The 21,457-nt window shown below is 39.2% G+C and overlaps 2 protein-coding genes across 7 annotated transcripts in view; one reads left to right on the forward strand and one right to left on the reverse strand.

Moving 5' to 3' along the window:
• Window positions 1-1,533: 1,533 nt before the first annotated feature.
• On the reverse strand, window positions 1,534-20,369 carry LOC106883797 (insulin-induced gene 2 protein). 2 transcript variants are annotated; one of them, XM_014934933.3, is made up of 6 exons: window positions 20,132-20,369; window positions 7,187-7,371; window positions 5,833-5,957; window positions 4,952-5,118; window positions 2,584-2,683; window positions 1,534-1,768 (listed from the first exon to the last, which is right to left on the reverse strand). In XM_014934933.3, exons 2-6 carry the CDS (start codon window positions 7,359-7,361, stop codon window positions 1,730-1,732), a joined length of 606 nt encoding a protein of 201 aa, XP_014790419.1. In that variant the 5' UTR covers window positions 7,362-7,371; window positions 20,132-20,369; the 3' UTR covers window positions 1,534-1,729. The 2 variants fall into 2 exon arrangements, with proteins under 2 accessions (XP_014790419.1, XP_014790420.1); XM_014934934.3 differs by having other exon boundaries at window positions 2,584-2,653; window positions 20,132-20,314.
• An 827-nt stretch (window positions 20,370-21,196) lies between these two features.
• LOC106883792 (coiled-coil domain-containing protein 93) overlaps window positions 21,197-21,457 on the forward strand; it is a 32,389-nt gene continuing 32,128 nt past the window's right edge. For 4 of the 5 annotated variants that reach the window (XM_089343661.1, XM_089343664.1, XM_089343663.1 and 1 more), the window contains exon 1: window positions 21,198-21,366. In XM_089343661.1, coding sequence (XP_089199787.1) covers window positions 21,283-21,366 — 84 coding nt within the window. In that variant the 5' untranslated portion in view covers window positions 21,198-21,282. Of the gene's footprint in view, window positions 21,367-21,457 lie in introns of all 5 variants that reach the window. The other variant, XM_089343665.1, reaches the window with a different exon arrangement.

Below are 21,457 nucleotides of genomic sequence, written 5' to 3' on the forward strand. Positions count from 1 at the left end.
CACGGTCAAATGAATTTAGTTCAACACGTCTTTAAGGATCTGCAAATATTGCAACAATTACTACTGCCGTGGCGGCAATAGTAATTGTCATCACCACCGTCATCACCTCCGCCACCTTCTCTTGTAGAACAGTAATATGCGAGGCACTGGTCACAGCAGTCACAGAACCAAGAAATTCTCCACTTTGCTTTCTGCTTAGATACTTAACTATATACAAACACACACAGACAGACAGACACACACACACACATCCAGTTTTCCCACGTTAGTGCCAATCCTTGGTTATTTCTATTTTCTCATCCATTGCAAAAAAAAAAAAAAAAAAAAAAAAAAATCAGCACAAGGCCAGTAAATTTAAGGGGAGGGGAAAGTTGGTATGACCAACCCCAGCGTTCAACTGGTTCTTTATTTTATCGACCACCCCGAAAGGATGAAAGGCAAAGTTGACCTTGGGGGTAATTTGAACTCAGAACCTGAAGAGCTGGAAGAAATGTTGCTAAGCAACTTTGTCCGATGCTCTAAAGATTCTGCTAGTTAGCCCTTCAACAATAAATCTGATTGGCCAGTATCAGGATTGAACCCACAACGTTAGTGTTATTAGCACAATGATCTAGCCAACTGAGATCATCATCGTCGTCATTTAACGTCTGCTTTCCATGCTAGCATGGGTTGGACGATTTGACTGAAGACTGGTGGACCAGGAGGCGACACCAGGCTCCAATCTGATTTGGCAGAGTTTCTACAGCTGGGTGCTCTTCCTAACGCCAACCACTCCGGGAGTGCCAATTGAGATAGATATTAATAATAATAATAATAATGATGATGATGATGCTCAGATCCTGATATTCCAAAGTACCAAAATCTTTTCTGTTTGTCAAAGATTTCCTGCCAAGCATCCACCAACATGGGAAAACAGAAACAGACAACTTCATTACCCACGCATGCACATACTAACATATATACACATACATACACGCAAACACACACACACGCACATACTAACATATATACACATACACACACACACACACACGCATGTACACATTCTTCCTGCAGTCCAGATTTAGCCTCCCAACCAAGGCTCTGATGATGTACCACCATCAAAACGTATGCATTATTTACAATATATGTGTTTGTGTGTGTGTGCATGTGTAATACATAACACATACTATATGTATAACATATACATACATATATATATATGTGTGTTTGTGTGTGCATGTATATAATATATAACACATACTATATGTATGATATATATATATATATATATATATATATATATATATATATATATATATATGTATGTATGTATGTATGTATATATATGCATGTATGATCTATATATATGGAAATATGTTTGTATGTGGAATCAAAGAAAGCGAGAGAGGAGAATTTGCAAGTTATTTTTCTTCAGTCTTTGTTTTTTGGTTGCGTTGTTTTTTCTTCTTCATGTTTCCCACATAAGGTCAGAAAGTGACCTCCTGACCTTACATTTTGTAGACCGAAAGTCAGTGCTTACAGTCGACAGGGTTTTGTCCAGTTAATCTTCCTGTCACACACAGATTTAGCAGTCTCCGTGAGAGAGAGTGAGTGAAAAAGAAAAATTTTTTTTTTCTCCAAAAAAATATATCACATTATTCTGTGGTTGTCATTTTTTCTTCTTTTTTTTTTTCTGTCCCCCCCCCGTCCAATATTCTTGTCTGGCAGTCTATGGTCATCTCGGCATTCACTCATCTTTCTGTTTTGTTTCTTCTTTCCGGTCATACTAGAAAAGATAGAAAGAGAATAGAAAATTATTAAACAAATCTAGAATGTGAAGAACAGACAGACCTACAGAGCTCTAGGATGGTTTATAGAATTCTTAAATCTACCCCAGTATTTCACTGCTAATTTATTTTATCAACCCGCTGAAGGATGAGAGACTTAGTCTTCTAATATAATTCCAGTCACCTCTCTGATGTTTTATAGGAATATTAAATCTACCCAGTATTTCACTGCAACTTTATTTTATCATCCCTGGAAGGGATAAAACATTAAGTTAGTATTTTACTTTATTGAATTCAAACAGAAGAATTAAGACCAAAAACTGCCTACGGTAAGATAAAAGACCATAGAATTCATAATATACAGCAGACATTTTTGCTGACAGTCTAGAAATTCTGCCAATTCAATATTATTGAAGGTGATTGCGTCTGATTACAAAGATGGGTAGCATTGTAGTTTTTATTGTGAATGTAAGCAAGTCTACATGAAGTATACAGGTTCTAAGAATAAAGAATGCTTAAGTAGTTTTAATGAGAACTAAAAGTGACAATAAAGAAGGTAAGTCAAGACAAGACGATGCTTGTGACTCTTGTATGATGCAGAAGTGAAAACTGAGGGCTGTGCCAAGAGCGAAAGGGTTAAGACTCAAAAAATAAATAAATAAAATGAAAAGATGAAGAGATGTGGATTAAACTATAGCAGTGACCTATTACCTGTGCTGTTTACCTCCAGCACCAGCTGCAGACTATTGCGGAGACAGGGAAGACGGAAAGGTTGGAAAAACGGGTCGAGGGGAAACGAAATTCGGTTACTTACCATTGCCAGCTGTCGGCCTATGTTACCCATTGTTACACCACCAGAGAAGAAGACACACGGTAGCCACGACCTTACAAATAAAAAATCAGGTTCTGTATACCTACAACAAAACAGTGAGGTAGAGTGTTACTGCAGAATCTGATCGGTACAGCAACACCACCCCCTAATGTTTCTATACCACAACAATACACACACATGTTTATATGACGGCAGGGCTGAGAAGTTCCTGGCTTCAAGGGTATCATGAAAAGCTTGGTTGGAGGCCCAACCCTCCGAGTTCTTTTACAGGGCTTAGAAAAACTGAAGGACCACTGCAATAATTATGATCCTCGTGCAATAACTGATCCTCGTGTATTTCCTTTTAACCAAAGCCAGGAACTTTTCAGCATTCCCTTGTATATCTTTTATGGAATAGTGGATCTTGAAGCAAATAAAGCTATAATTAATAGCATATAAATATTGAATTAAAAAACTCTTGGATAGAAAAAAAAAGTTGAAGAAAATAAGGGTTTATATTCCAAGGGCAGCCTTCAACACATCCTATCCAAAAGGCATTTTCAACCCAATATGGGGACACCGTATTTCGTTATACAACCATAATATACAAAATATATTAAACACTTTTATAAGCCATTCCTGTGTTCTACTGTGTTAGCAGTGCTACTACATCACTTGTTAAGATTACCGTTATAGAAAATCTTTAGAGGTTACATTCACATGTAATATATACATGCTGTTATTTAGCCCATAAAGCTTGTATTTATAGATTTATGTGCTTCGAGATCCAATATTCCATGAAAGAATTATTTTACATTTTCTTGAAAGTTTGCAACTTCTTATAACATCAAATAAATATAAATATATATATATATATGTATGTATGTATGTATAAATATATATATACACACATATATATATATTATCACTTAATGTCCACTTTTCCATGCTTGTACAACTCAGACAGAACTTGTTATGCTTCTCTACAAATAAAGAAGCTGGTAATATTACTGGTACTTCCAATCAACGGGAGAATGACTATCAGATTCAATGTGATAGAATTCAAACAGAGAACTACAGCATTCTAAATAGATAGCACAGGGTACAAGGTTCAATCCTCACTGTTGATTCATTAATTTCACTAGCACAGAATTTGCTAGAAATAGCAGCCAAACACCCCTTAAACCATCTCTAGCTGTTTAATTTAACCCTTTGCAAGTTCTGTGTATTAGATGTAATACAGGGGACACATTTCTCTTGTGTCCAAAAGTCTCATAAGATACTGGTTCCCTATTTTTGTTTCAATCACCAGAGACTTGAGACTTTTAATTACAAGGATTAATTAAAAGTCTGAAAACAAGCATCACCATTTTGAGCATCATTATCATCATCATCATCATTTAATGCTCGTTTTCCATGCTGGTATGGATTGGATGGTTTGACTGAAAATTAGTAAGCCAGGGAGCTGCACTAGGTTCCAAGCTGATTTGGTATGGTTTCTACAGCTGGATGCCCTTCTTAATGCCAACCACTCCAAGAGTGTAGTGGGTGCTTTTCAAGTGCCACAGATGCTAGTTACGAAACACCAGCCTCAACCACAACTTCAATCTCACTTGGCTTGACAAGTCTTCTCAAGCACAGCATATCGCCGAAGGTCTTGGTCACATATCATTGATTCCATGGGGCCCAAAGTTCGAAGGGTGCATTTTATGTATCCCTGGCATGGGTGCCAGTTATGTGACATTGGCGTTAGCCACCACTACAATTTCACTTGACTTGATGGGCCTTCTCAAGCACGGTGTATTGCCAAAGGTCACTCATCACTGCCTCTATGAGGCACAAAGTTCAAAGGGTGCTTTTTGCGTGCCTGTTATGCAACACTGACATTGGCCATAACTAGGATCTCATTTGGCTTAACGGGTCTTCTCAAATATGGCCTATCACCAAAAATTTGAAGGGAGCTTTTAACATGCTACCAGTACAAAAATGTTTTAGACTGGTAAAGGTATATTTTGTATAATTTAATTCACCAATGTCACATTAAACTGTCTCTTCTAACAGAACTGATTAACCTTTTGTCTACCTTGTGTATCACATCTGATGCACAGGACATAAGGTTCCATGGTATCTGTATATCCCAATTTTTTTAAAACCAGCAGAGTAACTAGGAACATATGAAAGGAAGGTTTTATATTACTCGGAACGTATGAAAGAAGGACCGACTAGGTCTGGAAACAAGCATGGACGTTTGGGACAAATTTATGAAAATGATTTGGGCAAGCAAAAGGTTAAAAGGGGAAAAGGTTCAGAAAACGGTTGCACCTGATGATGCAGTAAACAGTAAGTAAACGAAGAGAGAAATCTTACTTACCTGTAAACTCCGTTATAGACGAGAAGTTGAGCAATGAATGTAGCAAGGACTGCGATTCCAACACCGAGACCAAAACCACTGCGAGATCGATCAAACAACCACCAGAGGCCTATAGACATAGCAGCCAGGGTCATTGATAGTTGCATGTTGTTGGCAAAATCAATTTTCTACACAAGGCAGTCAAGGAATATAGGTTCTCATAAGATATCAAGCAATACAATAAACATTCAATTATCTCCTCTACTCACCTGTTTCTGTCCTCATCCTTGGTAACTTTCTCTCCCTCTCTGGCCAGGTAACCATGTACCATCTTTAAAGCAAGACACTTGTTTCTGTCTCTCTGTCACACTCTAACATTTCATCATCTGACACAAGGCCACCTCCTCCAATGCGCCCTCCCCTCTCAAAAGTTCTTTGTCTCGCAAGTTACTTGGGACTGGACTTGGAACCATGTGGCTGTGAAGCAAACTTCTTACCATACAACCACACCTATTTCTCTCTCACTCATATATATATATATATAGATCATTGACCACGACATTCAAATTTTTTTTCTCTGTGTTTTTCTCCTTATTCTTTCTGTTGAGCATAGCTCGAAATGTTAAAGACTTTCTCTATTCCCGAGCATTAAACTAATACATCTTTTTGTTGTTTACACCACCTGTCCTCGTCTGTTATTGTTTTTTTTGTAAATTCTCCCACATATATATATATATATATATATATATATATATATATATATATATATGTATGTATGTATGTATGTATGTATGTATGTATGTGGTGCACAGAAATGTAAGGTATATTATGTCTACATGGAATACTGGAACCACCGAAGAACAATTTACAAGAAGAATTAAAATGGTAAAGAAAAAGGATACAGCACTGGCATGGTTGATGCCAACAAACACTGCCACACACCGCATCACACTGGACCATTCTCGTCTGTGAGTGTGGGGTTCACCCAATTTGTTGTCTAAACATGGATACAATAGACCTATGATGGCTGCAAAAAAGACACAAAAAGAAAATGAATACATTATTAAGGAATAAGAAATATTGGGGGGTGTTTTACTCCCCTAAATTTGGCACAAAATTAGGGAGGAGACATTTGGTGAGAAGGTACAGTTGATAAGAATGACCCCCAGTACTTGAATGGTTTCACTGACCATGACCCATAGAAGGAAGAGCGAGAAATAATGTCAACCTAGGTAAGATTTGAACCCACAACCTGAAGATATGTGATTCGGGAAACATATGACAGTGATCTTCTGTTGCTGCCTGACCATTCATTTTCAATTTACTGTCAGAGTCTCCTGTTTTCCCAAGTTTACCATTGAGGGCACAGGATCTTTTAATTCTCAGGGGCATAAAGGTTGGTTCATATGACATCAGGACACGTCTACACATCAGTGGCCTTGTGTGATATGCGCATGGTTTAGTGGTTAGGTGTGTTGGACTCATGATCATAAGATTGTGGTTTCGATTCCTGGACCGGGCAACACGTTGTGTTCTTGAGCGAAACTGCTTCATTTCACGTTGCTCCAGTCCACTCAGCTGGCAAAAATGAGTAATCCTGTGAGGGACTAGCATCCCATCCAGGTGGGGAATATATACGCCGTGGGAACCAGAGAAACTGAGCCCTTATGAGTTAGTATGATGCAAGAAGGTAGCTTTACCATTTTAGTGGAGACATGTGACTTAGTGGTGAGGGTGTTGGACTCGAAATACAAAGATTGAGGTTTCAGTTCCTGGAGCAAGCAACATGTTGTGTTCTTGAGCAAAACACTTTATTTCATATTACCTCATTTCACTCAGCTAACAAAAGTGAGTAATCCTGTGTCAGACTGGCATCCCATCCAGGGGGAAATACATGCACCACGGAAACTGGCTCTACGAGTCTGTATGTCTCAGGATGGATCAATCTATACGTGTGATTGTTTATTTTTAGAATAATATTGCTGGGTAAGTGTGAGAAGCCAGATCAGGACAGTCTGAATGTAAAACATGTAGAAAATTTGGGCTGAACATGGCAACAGAAAGGTCAAGATAACAAAGGATGAAAGAAAATGAGAAAAAAGGGAAAAAGAAGGGAGAAAAAAGGGAAAAAGAAGGAAGAAAACAGGCAACTAAGACAAACCAATATAAGAGAGTGTGTGTATGAGAGTGAGAAAATAAAGGATTTTTGAAAGCTGTTTTAAGATGAAAAAACATGTAGCAGGTGTTAACACTTACCAGCAGCTGTCCCACATGTAGGGGGAACCCACCATGTAGATGAAAAGAGATTTGTGATGACTTCTTGTGGGAATGAGAGCTGGCGTTGTACTTGTAAGAGGTTGAGAACGAGTGTGAAAAAGACTCCAGTGACAAAAAGAACACAGCCTCGTAACATATATCTGACGACTGCCATGTTGATCTAGCTGCAATGACAAAAGACAAGGAAATATATTAATCAAGGGTTTCATTTTGAGGATTCTTTTTTTTTTCTTGTTTTTTTTTATATATTTAAGTAAAAGCATTCAGTTTCCACATTTAGTGGGACAGTGATGGAGCTGTGTCAAGATATTCAAATATCAAACTCCAGTCGAAAGAGAAACAAAAAATAAAAACTACTCAACTGATCAGCCACAAAGGGGCCAATACAGGATTGCTTATCTGCTAGAAATAGTTACCAAATCCCCCTGTTGCATATATGTGTGAGGCTAACATGTGTGTGTGTGTGTGTGTGTGTGTGTGTAACAGTTGATGTATGCTTGTTCAGGTGGTGTATGCATGTGTATATATTAGGTATGTAAGTTTGTAACTATGTCTTCGTATGTCTGTCATCACCAGCCCCTACTGCTTGACAACTGGTACTGGTTTATGTCCCCCCATGACTTAGCAATTCAACAAACAAAACCAAAAGAGTAAGTAGCAGACTCAAAGAAAAAGAAGAAAAAAAAGGGAAAGCAAAAAGCACAGGGGTGGGGTGGGGGTTAATTTGCCTGACTAAAACCTTTCAAAGTGATGCCGCAGCATGACCGCAGTCCTGTGAGTGCAACAAGCGTAAGACTGAGGGTAAAAAAAAGTTCAATGCCCCAAAAACCAAATTAATAATGAGAAGAAGTCTGTTTATTTATCAAAAACTCCACCCTGAATTCTTTATCAGATTTAAAAAAACTAATAGAAACCTATCAGGGCAATGACATTTCATTTGAAATACAACAGGAGAAGAGTTACTGACATACATAATACAACAACAACAACAACAGCAACAACAACGGCAGCAACAACAACAGCAGCAGCAACAAGAACAGCTGCAACAAGATATTCTTGGCTTTAGAAAGTTTATTTAATAGTCAACATCAGCAAAAGAACGAAAAGGAAGGAAGGAAGGAAAGAAAATTAAAAACCAGGTCAGCAAACTATTATACATTCTTAGCACTTTTGCTCACACACACACACACGCGCGTGTGGTGTGCACATATAGATATATGTATGTGCGTGTGTGTGTGTGTGTGTGTGTGTGTGTGTACATATACATGTATGTGTATATATAAGTGTATATGCATGTGGGTATATATATATATATGTATATATAAGTGTATATGCATGTGGGTATATATATATATATATGTATATATAAGTGTATATGTGTGTGGGTGTATGTATATATATATATATATATATATATATATATATGAGTATATATATATATATATATATATGAGTATATATATATATATATATATATATATATATATATATATGTGTGTGTGTATATGTGTGTGTGTGTATATATATGTGTGTATATATATGATGTATGTATATATGATATATATATATCTATATATGATGCATGTATATATATACACATACACACATATATATAGATATACTGCATACACACACATACGCACACACACATACACACACACTCTCCTATGTGCAAGGCCATGTAATTCAATAGCTACCTCCTCCCCCCCCCCGTCCCACATCACCACCACCATTATCACTATACAATACATATCAGTCGAATGTAGAACACTATCGCGAACACCAGCACCAACGGCACCAACAGCAGCAGCCGAAAAGCTCTACCAGATGTCGCCACGCCACGCCACGCCGGCGACGGCGGCAGTAGCCAAGGTATCTCGGCAGCAAAGTTTTACAATAAGAGAGAGAGAGGGGCGACGCCGCCACCGCCGCCACCACCACCACCACCACCACCACCACCACCACCACCACCACAGGCCACTAAACGCTAGGAAACCAGTGTGTCAGCTATCCTGAATATTATCAAGTACACAGAGAAGAAAAGCAACTCATTCCTTTTAGCAACTTTGGCACCAATTTCATGGTTTCCCCCTCTACCTCCACCCCCTCTCTCTCAGAGTACAATTCTTCCTGTACCGTACCCCCTTCCCCCCCTCCATCACTTCTTTTCCTCATCCAACAGTAAGTAACCCGACCTCTCTATCATACAAAGCCGATACTTTTAAAGTGCTTATGCTAAAATTTACATTAACACCGAACCACGATCTTTGCGTAAGACACGCTCTACGCTATTTTTTTTATTTATTTATCAACTGGTTAAGAGGGGAAGGGAAAAAGGGAAAGTGCACCTACGCTTCTTCAGGGTGCCCTTTCAAAAAAAAAAAGGGGGGGGAACAGAAGTTTATATTTAGACACCATTTCGAGCGTGGCTGTTGATTGTTACCAACGGCGCCTCCCTGGCACGTGGCACGTGAAAAGACATTCGAGCAAGATCGTTGCCAGTGCCGATGGACTGGCTCCTCCTATGCAGGTGGCACGTAAAATACACCATTTCGAGCGTGGCCGTTGCCAGTACCGTCTGACTGGCCGTCGTGCTGGTGGCACGTAAAACACCCACTACACTCTCGGAGTGGTTGGCGTTAGGAAGGGCATCCAGCTGTAGAAACTCTGCCAGATTAGATTGGAGCCTGGTGTAGCCATCCGGTTTCACCAGTCCTCAGTCAAATCGTCCAACCCATGCTAGCATGGAAAGAGGACGTTAAACGACGATGATGATGAAGATGATGATCTTGAGACTTGCTTCAAATACTCACAATGGAGTGGGTCCTGCTAAAAGGACCCGAGGCCCTGAGCGGAGCTATATTAATCCTTTAGTATTTGATCTGACCATATCCAACCCAAATATTCCTACCTGTTTTGTTCAACCTGACCAGATTCAGCCTCTCAGGAAGGGCACACAGCCATTAAAACCTTTTCTACTCTAGGCATAAGGCCCAAAATTTTAGGGGAGGGAGCCAGTCGATTAGATTGAACCCCGTATGCAACTGGTACTTAATTTATCGACCCCGAAAGGATGAAAAGCAAAGTTGACCTCGGCGGAATTTGAACTCAAGAACGTAAAAACAGACAAAATACTGCTAAGCATTTCGCCCGGCGGGGCTAATGTTTCTGCCAGCTCACTGCCTTATGCAGCCATTAAACCCATCAGAAGTCGAGTGCAGTCTTCTGCCTGGTCAGCTCCTGTAAAAACCGTCCAACTCATGCCAGCATGGAAGGCGGACGTTAAATGGTGATGATGATGAAGATGATATACCAGCAGTCCTCAGAGTGTACTGCAACTGATCTTGGTGCACTGCAATGGACAGGAGTGCACAGTGAGAGATCTAAGTGCACTGCAAAGGGACACACAGGTGCACCATCGATATATATATATATGTATATATAAAAAGCATATCAGGCTTCAGAAAACCCACACTAAAGTGTGAGCTTCTTGGGAAGTACTAGGGTTAGGGTTAGCAGAGTCATTAGAGCATTAGACAAAATTACCTGTGATTTTTTGGGGGCCTTTTGTGTTCTGGGTTCAAACCTGGCCAAGGTCTCTTTACATTTCTTCCTTCATGAACAATAAATACAGTACCAGTCTGGAGCAGTGGACTGGCAGAATTGTTAGGGCCTCGTTTGTGATACCCTGGAGTATCTGGTATCTGTTTCCGAGTCAATCACATGGACTAACTCCCTGTCCCCAAAGTATGTTTTTCTTCCTTCTGGGGGTCAACAAAACAAAGTGTACACATACATAAAATGGGGTTCAGCAGGGTTTTGGTTTACTGGCCTCCATTCGTGAGGCATTTTGGAAGCCTGAGGTTACAGCAGAAGACATGTCTGGTACAAGCTGCTGTGGAGTGGGTTTGAACCCTGGGTTTATTGTGTGTTTGAGAGAGAGAGAGAGGTTTAAAAGAAACTCTTCATTTGTCATGATAGTTCTATTGAAAAGATAAAAAGAAAGATGAGGAAGAAGGAGAAAAGAAGAAATAGAAGAGGAAGGAGAACAAGAAAATGCAAATAAGACAAAGAGGAAAAAGGGGACAAAAAGGAAGACAATGAAGAGGATGAAAAAGAGAAAGAGGGAGAAGAGAAAAGAGAACAAAAAGAAATAAGAGAAAGAGGGAAAAGAAAAAGGAAGACGACAAAGTGGATGGGAAAGGAGTGGCTGTGTGGTAAGTAGCTTGCTTACCAACCACATGGCTCCGGGTTCAGTCCCACTGCGTGGCACCTTGGGTAAGTGTCTTCTACTATAGCCTCGGGCCGACCAAAGCCTTGTGAGTGGATTTGGTTGACGGAAACTGAAAGAAGCCAGTTGTATATATGTGTATATATATATATATATATATATATATATATATATATATATATATATAGGCGGAGTGGCTGTGTGGTAAGTAGCTTGCTTACCAACCACATGATTCCGGGTTCAGTCCCACTGCGTGGCACCTTGGGTAAGTGTCTTCTACTATAGCCTCGGGCCGACCAAAGCCTTGTGAGTGGATTTGGTAGACGGAAACTGAAAGAAGCCTGTCGTGTATATGTATATATATTTATATGTATGTGTGTTTGTGTGTCTGTGTATGTCCCCCCACCATCGCTTGACAACCGATGCTGGTGTGTTTACGTCCCCGTAACTTAGCGGTTCGGCAAAAAGAGACCGATAGAATAAGTACTAGGCTTACAAAGAATAAGTCCTGGGGTCGATTTGCTCGACTAAAGGCAGTGCTCCAGCATGGCCGCAGTCAAATGACTGAAACAAGTAAAAGAGTAAAGAGAGAGAAAGAGGGAAAAGAAAAAAGGAAGACGACAAAGAGGATGGTAAAAAGAAGAAATGAAAGAGAAAGAGGAAAGAGAAAGGGAACAGAAAGAAATGTGAAGAGAAAGAGAGGGAAAAGAAGATGAAGATGAGAAAGATGATCAAAAGAGAGAAAAGAGAAGAAAAAAGACGAAGAGAATGAAGAAAGAAAAAGGGAGGAGGAGGAGGAGGAGGAAAAGAAGTGGGAGGAGAAGAATTTGCTAAAACGGTGATGGTGGAGGGAAAGGAAAAAGACGGGGGGGGGGGGGGGGGGGGCGATCAATAAAACTATATCACGCCATCCAAAATATATCCTCAGCAGAGATTATGTACACAGACGAGGAGATTAAAGTTGCACTAATTAAGAAGAGTTAAGAAACGCACCACCTCAACAAAGTTTAATCCCTCACACATACCAACCATTATTATTATTATTATTCTTTTTATGTTCTAAGTTCAAATACCACCGAGGTCAATTTTGCTGTTTATTCTTCCAGGGTCGATCAATTACAGAACAGGTCGAGCACCGGGATCGAAGTTAATCCGGCTTGCCCCCTTCCCTTCAAAACTGTTGGCGCTGTGCAAAATTTAGAAAGGATTGTGACTGTGCCTTTTGTAGGTCGATAAAATAAGTACCAGTTGCGTAATGGGGGATCAATGTAATCGACTTTCCCTTCCCCCAAACTTGCTGGCCTTACCAAAATCTGAATCCATTATTAAGACGGTGAGCTGGCAGAATCGTTAGCACGCCGGGCGAAATGCTTAGCGGTTCTTCATCTGTCTTTACATTCTGAGTTCAAATTCCGCCGAGGTCGACCTTGCCTTTCATTCTTTCAGTTTCCGTCTACCAAATCCACTCACAAGGCTTTGGTCGGCCCGAGGCTATAGTAGAAGACACTTGCCCAAGGTGCCACGCAGTGGGACTGAACCCGGAACCATGTGGTTGGTAAGCAAGCTACTTACCACACAGAAGCACAGCATGTGTGTATAGGCACCAAGCCAACCAGTACTCTTCTATCAGGCTTCTAGGTCAGCATGAAATAGCAGCAAAATCTGTCTTTTTCTAAGATCCCACTCACCTTTCATTAAAAAACAATGAGGAAGAACATGTCAGTAAAGTAGTATTAGATGTTCCCACAAAAAGTCAGGATGATCACACCTGGAATGTCTTTGGATCAAATATGCTTGCTTGACCAGTGTTCACCAGGTACTAAATAATGGAATACACATCCTTGTACATATATATCATCTACTTAAACATATTAGTGAAGAGTATACCTGTACACCTCACCTCATCCCCATATGTAATTACAACAGGTGGACAGGTGCAACAGTTGTTTGTGATAGTCATCACCTTGTCAGGTGACACCAATTATTTCTAGTGAATAATATTTACTAGTTGGGATATGTATATATGCGTGTGCGTGTGTGTGTGAGAGAGCGACACCTGAACTTGCTTGAAATAGCAGCTAAAACCACCACTAAATTAAGGGCCAATTGAGGAGCAAGTCTCCAGCATGTTGCTTAATCTCTAAGTAATAGCGGCAACAGACTCTACTCTGATTTGGTATGGTTTCTATGGCTGGATTCCCTTCCTAACGCCAACCACTTTACAGAGTGAGCCGGGTACCTTACACGACCAGAGGGACTGTGGTCTTAATAGTTCAGCTGCAGAGTTTTGGGTCTTCTTGAGACCCATAACTTATATACATACATATACATCATCATCATCATCGTTTAACGTCCGCTTTCCATGCTAGCATGGGTTGGACGATTTGACTGAGGACTGGTGAAACCGGATGGCAACACCAGGCTCCAATCTAAATTTGGCAGAGTTTCTACAGCTGGATGCCCTTCCTAATATATATATATAATACAAATAATAAATGAGTACATGCATATATACGTACATACTTACATCTACCTGTGTATATAGATGCATATCTGGGTACAGGACATCGCAAACAAAACATAGACAAAATGATAAACAGAGTACAGAAAACACACAGGCCACATAGAGAACATTTCCTTCACCAGCTGCCACCATTCAACCTTGCCCAAGGTTCCACAAAGTGGGAGTGAACCTGGAACCATGTGGTTGGGAAGCCAGCTTCTTACCATACAGCCACGCCTGCACCTTATATTTGATTTCTGCAGTAAAAGGGTTGAGGGTTGAGTCTCCAATTCCTCATTCAATCAGTAGCATTAAACAACATCCTAAAATTCGACCAGTAAATTAGGGAGCAATCCCCTAGGTCACTGTCCATGATCTTGGCATTTAAGATGAAAACTCGCAAAGGGCCCTCAGATGTCGATTTCAAATTTTGGCACAAGGCCAGCAATTTCGGGGTTAGGGGTAAGTCAACTACATCAACCCCTGGTACTCAACTGTTACCTATTTTTATCAACCCCAAAAGGATGAAAGGGTAAGTTGACCCCAGCAGAATTTAAACTCAGAACACAAAGACAGGCATGCTGAGCCCGCCGACTCGCCACCTTGAAGGACCCCTCTAAAGTTGACACGAAGATCAGAGACCTGAAGTCCCTACCTGTTGATTCCTTCATTTCATTTAACCCTTAAGCATTCACATTATTTTGTCAAAAGTAATACTCATTTATTCACATTGTTTTTAATTAGTTCTGCATTATTTTGTAATTTTGAGATTTTGATAAGGTTACTGTTAATTTCAAGAATGACATTGTAGGGTTGGTGTGAGAGGCTGGATCTGGCTGATTTTGAACATAAAGCCTGTAGAATATTTTGGCCAGATATCATCATCATCATTTAACGTCCGCTTTCCATGCTAGCATGGGTTGGACGATTTGACTGAGGACTGGTGAAACCAGATGGCTATACCAGGCTCCAATCTAATTTGGCAGAGTTTCTACAGCTGGATGCCCTTCCTAACGCCAACCACTCCAAGAGTGTAGTGGGTGCTTTTACGTGTCACCCGCACGAAGGCCAGTCAGGCGGTACTGGCAACGGCCACGCTCAAAATGGTGTATTTTATGTGCCACCCGCACAAGAGCCAGTCCAGGGGCACTGGCAACGATTTTGCTCGAAAATCCCACGAAGGCCAGTCAGGCGGTACTGGCAACGGCTACGCTCAAAATGGTGTATTTTATGTGCCACCCGCACAAGAGCCAGTCCAGGGGCACTGGCAACGATCTTGCTCGAAAATCCTACGAAGGCCAGTCAGGCGGTACTGGCAACGGCTACGCTCAAAATGGTGTATTTTATGTGTCACCCGCACAAGAGCCAGTCCAGGGGCACTGGCAACGATCTTGCTCGAAAATCCTACGAAGGCCAGTCAGGCGGTACTGGCAACGGCTACGCTCAAAATGGTGTATTTTATGTGTCACCCGCACACGGTTTAAATGCTGAGGTGGGGAGGAGCAGTATTTAAGGTTTGTGCTAGGCGTTGAGAGGTCGATAAGTGACAGAGGGACAGGAACAGGCGAGGACTTGCTGTAGAGGAGATACATGGTGACCCATGGAAAAGATGTCAGAGCATGACCCCTAATTAGAAGAACATGAATGAATAAAGAGAATTGCTATGGGTAAGTTAAAAGTGACACAAGTGGTGTGCCTAAACCAGAAATGTATTTAATCCAAAGTCTTTATCTTCTTCATCTATCTCAGATCATTTGGTATTTCTCATAACCGTCACTCTTCATCATGTCAACAACCAGCACAGTTTCCTCACTTGTACACAGCCTAGTTTTTTTTCTCTCTCTCCAACATTACGTTCCTACACCCTAACATTACACCCTCAGTCTAATATGCCCACATCCTTTATTATTTCCTGTTTTCAGAGGCTGTGCTTTGTTACCATGCAACACTGCACTTCGTACACAAGCCGACGCAATCTACCCTTCATTCAGGAAAAAAAAAAGAAAAAATAATAATAATAATAATAATAATAATAAGTAACTGTTGCCAGCAGAGATAATAACTCATTGAACTTTTACCATCCTGTTCTAGTTCTGGTTGCGAAGCTTTCAGAATAATTCTCCACTGCTAATTAGGTCACTTAAGTAACAGAAGCGATCACCTATTTCCAAAGAGTCATCTGAATGAATTTTCAGAGGCGCCACTACTGCTAACTGCTCCAAAACATCTACCACACACACACACACACACACACACACCCTTCCTTCTCTCAGCCTGCAGGTGATCCCATCTCATCGATTATATCTCCAAAGCTAACACTGCATCCATCATCATCATTTAATGTCCATGCTGGCAGGCCAAGCGACTACACCAGACTCTTGTCTGATTTTGCATGGTTTCTACGGGTTGACGCCCTTCCTAATGCCAACCACTTTACAGAGTGTGCTGATGCTTTTACATGGGCACATTTAAGTGACCCACATGTACAGTAGGTACTTTTATGTGACAGTGCCATGAGTGCTTTACACAACCAGAAGGACCAGCCCTTAACACTGCTACTGTAGGGCATGGGTCTTCTTGAGTACGGCCAGGCACCAGATATCTCGGTCTTTTGTCATACACTTACAATTTCTAACTCCTCCATTTCTGTATATATACTGAACATGTCCATTGACTAGACGACAGCAGAGTTTGGTTTTCTTTCTTGTTTTACCAAAATTTATTCCGAGGCCTCGCTTGATTCTAGGTGTTGCATCCTTGGTTGGAATTTTTATTCTAATTCTTTAACAAGAATTTCCACAAAAAAGCCAGTTTTAAACACATTTGTTATGGCCAGGAGAGCTATACTAAACAGCAAGGGACTGAGAAAAGACCCCCTGATGGACACCAACTTGCATACTAAATTCCTTGCTGAATTTGTCAACTCTCACCAAGCTGACAACATCTGTACACAGCTTGCATCATTCCCACAACCCATTCATCCACACCTAATTTTCTTAGTGAAACCTCGTCAAAGGCTTTCTCCAGTCACGGAAGGCTAATCACAGGTGTTGTTTCAAAACTAAGAACACTTTACTAGGAATGGTGAGGGGGGAGTGTTGGCTTGTTTACATCTCTATAACTTAGTGGTTCAGTAAATGGAAACTAACAGAATGGGTACCAAAGTAAAGAGAGAGAGAAAGAGAGATAATTAAGTACTGGAGTCAATCTGCTTGATTAAAGCCTTTTCAAGGTATGGCCGTCACAGCATGGCTGCTGTTCAATGATTGAAACAAGTGAAAGAGGAAAAAAATATTATATCAATCCACCTGTTATGTCCACCTTCTACCTGGCTGGCAAACGACTCCCAAACAATCACAGATTTCGTATATGACTAATAGGAAATCTCCTCGTCGTCGTGTATGTTAAAGATCTCTATTTTCTCCCCACTCAGTCTCAAAATAAACATTACCCAATCTAGCAGAGGGATTTTCCAATTTCCGTTCCTTCCTTTCTTCTCACTCGACCTGGTTCTCTTACAAGGGGCCCGCATAAGATTTTGTTATTAAAACCCGTGTCAAATAAACAGGTTATATTTCTACAACACACAAAATATTTTTCATAATCTTTTATACAATTCCTAATCGTATCTAACAAACGTCGAATGGCTATGCGAGTCGATCCAAATAAAACAGGATTCACCGAGAGTCTACAGGCAAAAAAGACCTGAGAACCACTGCTTCGGACAGTTTTCTGGTTTTGCTTCAGGCCTTTCTAACTCTTAATTCTCATGTCACAGCGAAGACAGTGCTTCTATTTATACTTATTTCTCAGTAAAGAGGAAGTCTGCTTTGTGTATTTAGCCCAGTTTGTAGGTTATCAGGTGAGCAACCAGTTTCCTGAAGTTAGTTCTGTAAAGGATTTGCATCACATAACGCCAAAGAGTCTTCATTCTTTGTCCCTTCTCACATCTTCAGCTGCGTTGTATACACATTATGTCGAGTTTTGCCTTTCATCCTTTCGAGGATCGATAAATTAAGTACCAGTTGCGTACTGAAGTCGATCTAATCAACTTGCCCCACTACCCCTAAAATTTCGGGCCTTGTGCCTAGAGCAGAAAAGAATATATATAATCGTAAAACGTGGGGCAAGAGGGTGATGAAGGGCCATTCGGTTAACAGGAAAAAACACAAAGGATGTACCTCACCACACGTAAATTAGATAGATGGACAGATGGATAGAAGGATAGATAAATAGATAGAAAGATAGCTAACAGACAATAGTTTATTATGTATTTATCATATGCCAACATGCAAGTGTATATAGCTACCAATGCTATTTTATTATACACAAAGCACGAAATTTAATGCAGAACAACAGGTGAAAATAATGATGGGAATTATATTCGAGTGTAAATATGTCTGCATGTATACACATACTATACACGCACATACATATATGTATATAAAATACATACAACAATGTATAAGTCCCCACATCACCATATATTATATACACACACCTACATTATATATATATATATAATTTTCCAGAGGATGTTGCAACCGTTACCAATATAGCATAAGAACTTACCTTAGGGGATCATTAATTAGATTCCTTAAGGGTCGTTCTCACAGTTTATATTTATATTTCAAGGTTTTTAACTTTTAAATTCATATATTTAAAAGAGATAGAAACTTCAAACTCGATATATGGAAGATCGATTTATTTACCACTCCATCTTGGATATATAGAGTTTGAAGTTTCTATCTCTTTTAAATATATGAATTTAAAAATTAAAAACCTTGAAATATATATATATATATATATATATATATATATATATATATATATATATATATATATATATATATATATATATATATATATATATACACACACACAGAGTAAACACACATCTATATACACACTCACCTGTGGTGCGTATATATCAACTTTGTATACATCGACATCGTGGTGTTCCGATTTATGACCCCCACATGACAAAAGAGATTTTTTATTACCAAGACTATCAGAATGGTTCTTCAGTCTTTGTAAACTGAAGTAAATTTAGGTTACATGAAGTATACAAGAATATATATATATATAATATATAGGGCAGCGAACGTATGACCTGGATCAAAGGATCGAATTTCACTGGTGCCAGTTCTTGGGAAATGGCGCGGTTAGTTAAAAGCCTTATTCTAAGGATATAAAAATTAAACATATTTGTAGATACAACACATAAGATTTTAACATCTGCATTTTATATCGATTGTATGTTGCTCACTGACTAATTTACATAGCTCCAGTCCTATTGTGACATTAAACCTTCGTGTGTGCATATGAATAAGGTTTGGCATTGCATATTTGTATATACTGCAATAATGGTAAATACACACACACACATATATATATGTATGTATATATTATATATATATGACACATCCATATGTATGCAGTCACAAATATACACGCACATTGGTGTTTGATATACCTGTAGGAGTTATACGTGGTGTTTAAACCAGAATTCTGCCTGTATATATATATATAGCGTATATAAATATATATCGTATATATATATATATATATATCGTATATAAATATATATCGTATATAAATATATATATATATATATATATATCGTATATAAATATATATCGTATATAAATATATATCGTATATAAATATATATATATATATATATATCGTATATAAATATATATATATATATATATATATATACACACACACACACACAATAATACCCATAAATATATCTTTTAATTGTTTCAGTCATTGATCTGCGACGAAGCTGGAGCACCGCGATGAAGGGTTTAGCAGAACGAATCGATCCCAGTGCTTATATATATACACAGGGAAATCTTTCGGTATACGCATGCATGGATATATATATATTATGCATTATATTATCCGTAGCATTTATATTGAGGGTTCAAACTCTGGTGATCAACTTTGTTTCATTCTTCCTCTTGGGGTTCCATAAAATATAAACCCAACGAAATATTCATAAGATCTTAAATAACAAATACAACTTAATCCGTAAATGGTGGAATGGTAATCGCAGACTTAAAACACCAGAAGATTTAAGTTTGAATGGGGGGGGGGGGGGAAATAAGAACAGGTAAGAGAGAAAGAGGTTTGGTAATTAAAAGACAGGTGCGAGAGAGAAAGAGATAATTTAACTTACCTTTTTCGTTGTTTGTGGAGGAATCGGCTGATTAAAAGATGGTCTTGGATGTCTCCTGAAGACTTCTGGTGGATAATGAGAAGAAATATAATTGACGATGTGGACAGAATCGAAGAATTTTGGAAGGAATGACGCGCTGCCACAACGACAATAATAGATACAAAACAGACACACTCACTCTCTCTCTCTTTCTCTATGTTTCTTTCTGTGTATATCTAATGTAATATTCACTCACTCTCTCACTAAGTCTCTATATTTTGCTCTCTCTCCTACTCTCTCAATCTATCTTTTTGCGTCTCTCTCTATCTGTTCCTGTGTCTATTTAATCTAATATTCGTTCACTCTCTCAATGAGTCTCTATATTTCTCTCTCTTACTCTCTATCGCTCTCTTATGAAGGAGTAGTAGGTTGAGTAAATAATATAAAATCAAGGAGCAAGATAGGGAGAGAATGTGTATAAACTAAAGGGAGTAAGGTGAAAGATAAATAGTATGAGTAAGCGAGTGAAAGACGGAGAGAGTGAGAAAGAAAGTAAGAGCGTGTCTATATAGAGAGTAAGTAAACAATACAATAGATACAACATAAAGAGCAAGAGAGAAGGATGAAAGAGACAGTATAAGTATAACAAAGGGAGGGAGAAACAGAAATGAGAGAGAGTGTGAAGGGGAGGAAGGCAGCCGATCACCAGATTTTTCACGTCGTGCCACAAAAGCTACGGCTGAAGGACTCAGCCGACAAGTTTCAGCCAATCAGAGAGCTTCACTGAAAGACGATGTCACGCCACCCCTATATTACTGGCTTTATTTTATTATATATATATATATATATATATATTAGATTTCCGATTTTATTTTATAACATACTTTACTTTTTTCCCCCTCTACCACCAATCCCGCGAAATAAATGCCAATCTTTTTATCTTTATTTTTCGTTGAAAAGTAACATCACAAAGTAAAAAATTTAAAATTAAAATACTCATAATTTCTATTTGATTTCTTTCAAAATATTTCTTTTATAAATTCATAAATAAATAAATGCTGAAAGCGGAAGTGGTGATGAGGAAGAGAAGACAAAAGTCTCATGTGAACACCCGGTGTGGGACATAAACGTCCGGTTTCTGCACCGTATGTCAACTTCCGGTACCTTTGAACATGGCTTCGACTATGTTTTCTCCTCGTCTTATCGCTGGTTCTAAGTTACCAGTGCAGTATGATGCGGACGGAAAAGCTATTGAGGTAAGGTTTACAATAGAATAATAATAATAATAAACCTTTTGAAAAGGTGGATTTTCCGTACTGGTTGATTAGTAAGAATAGGAACTATCGT

Source organism: Octopus bimaculoides, chromosome 27, assembly GCF_046866305.1.
Source record: "Octopus bimaculoides isolate indiv1 chromosome 27, ASM4686630v1, whole genome shotgun sequence".
NCBI classification, from domain to species: Eukaryota; Metazoa; Mollusca; class Cephalopoda; order Octopoda; family Octopodidae; genus Octopus; species Octopus bimaculoides.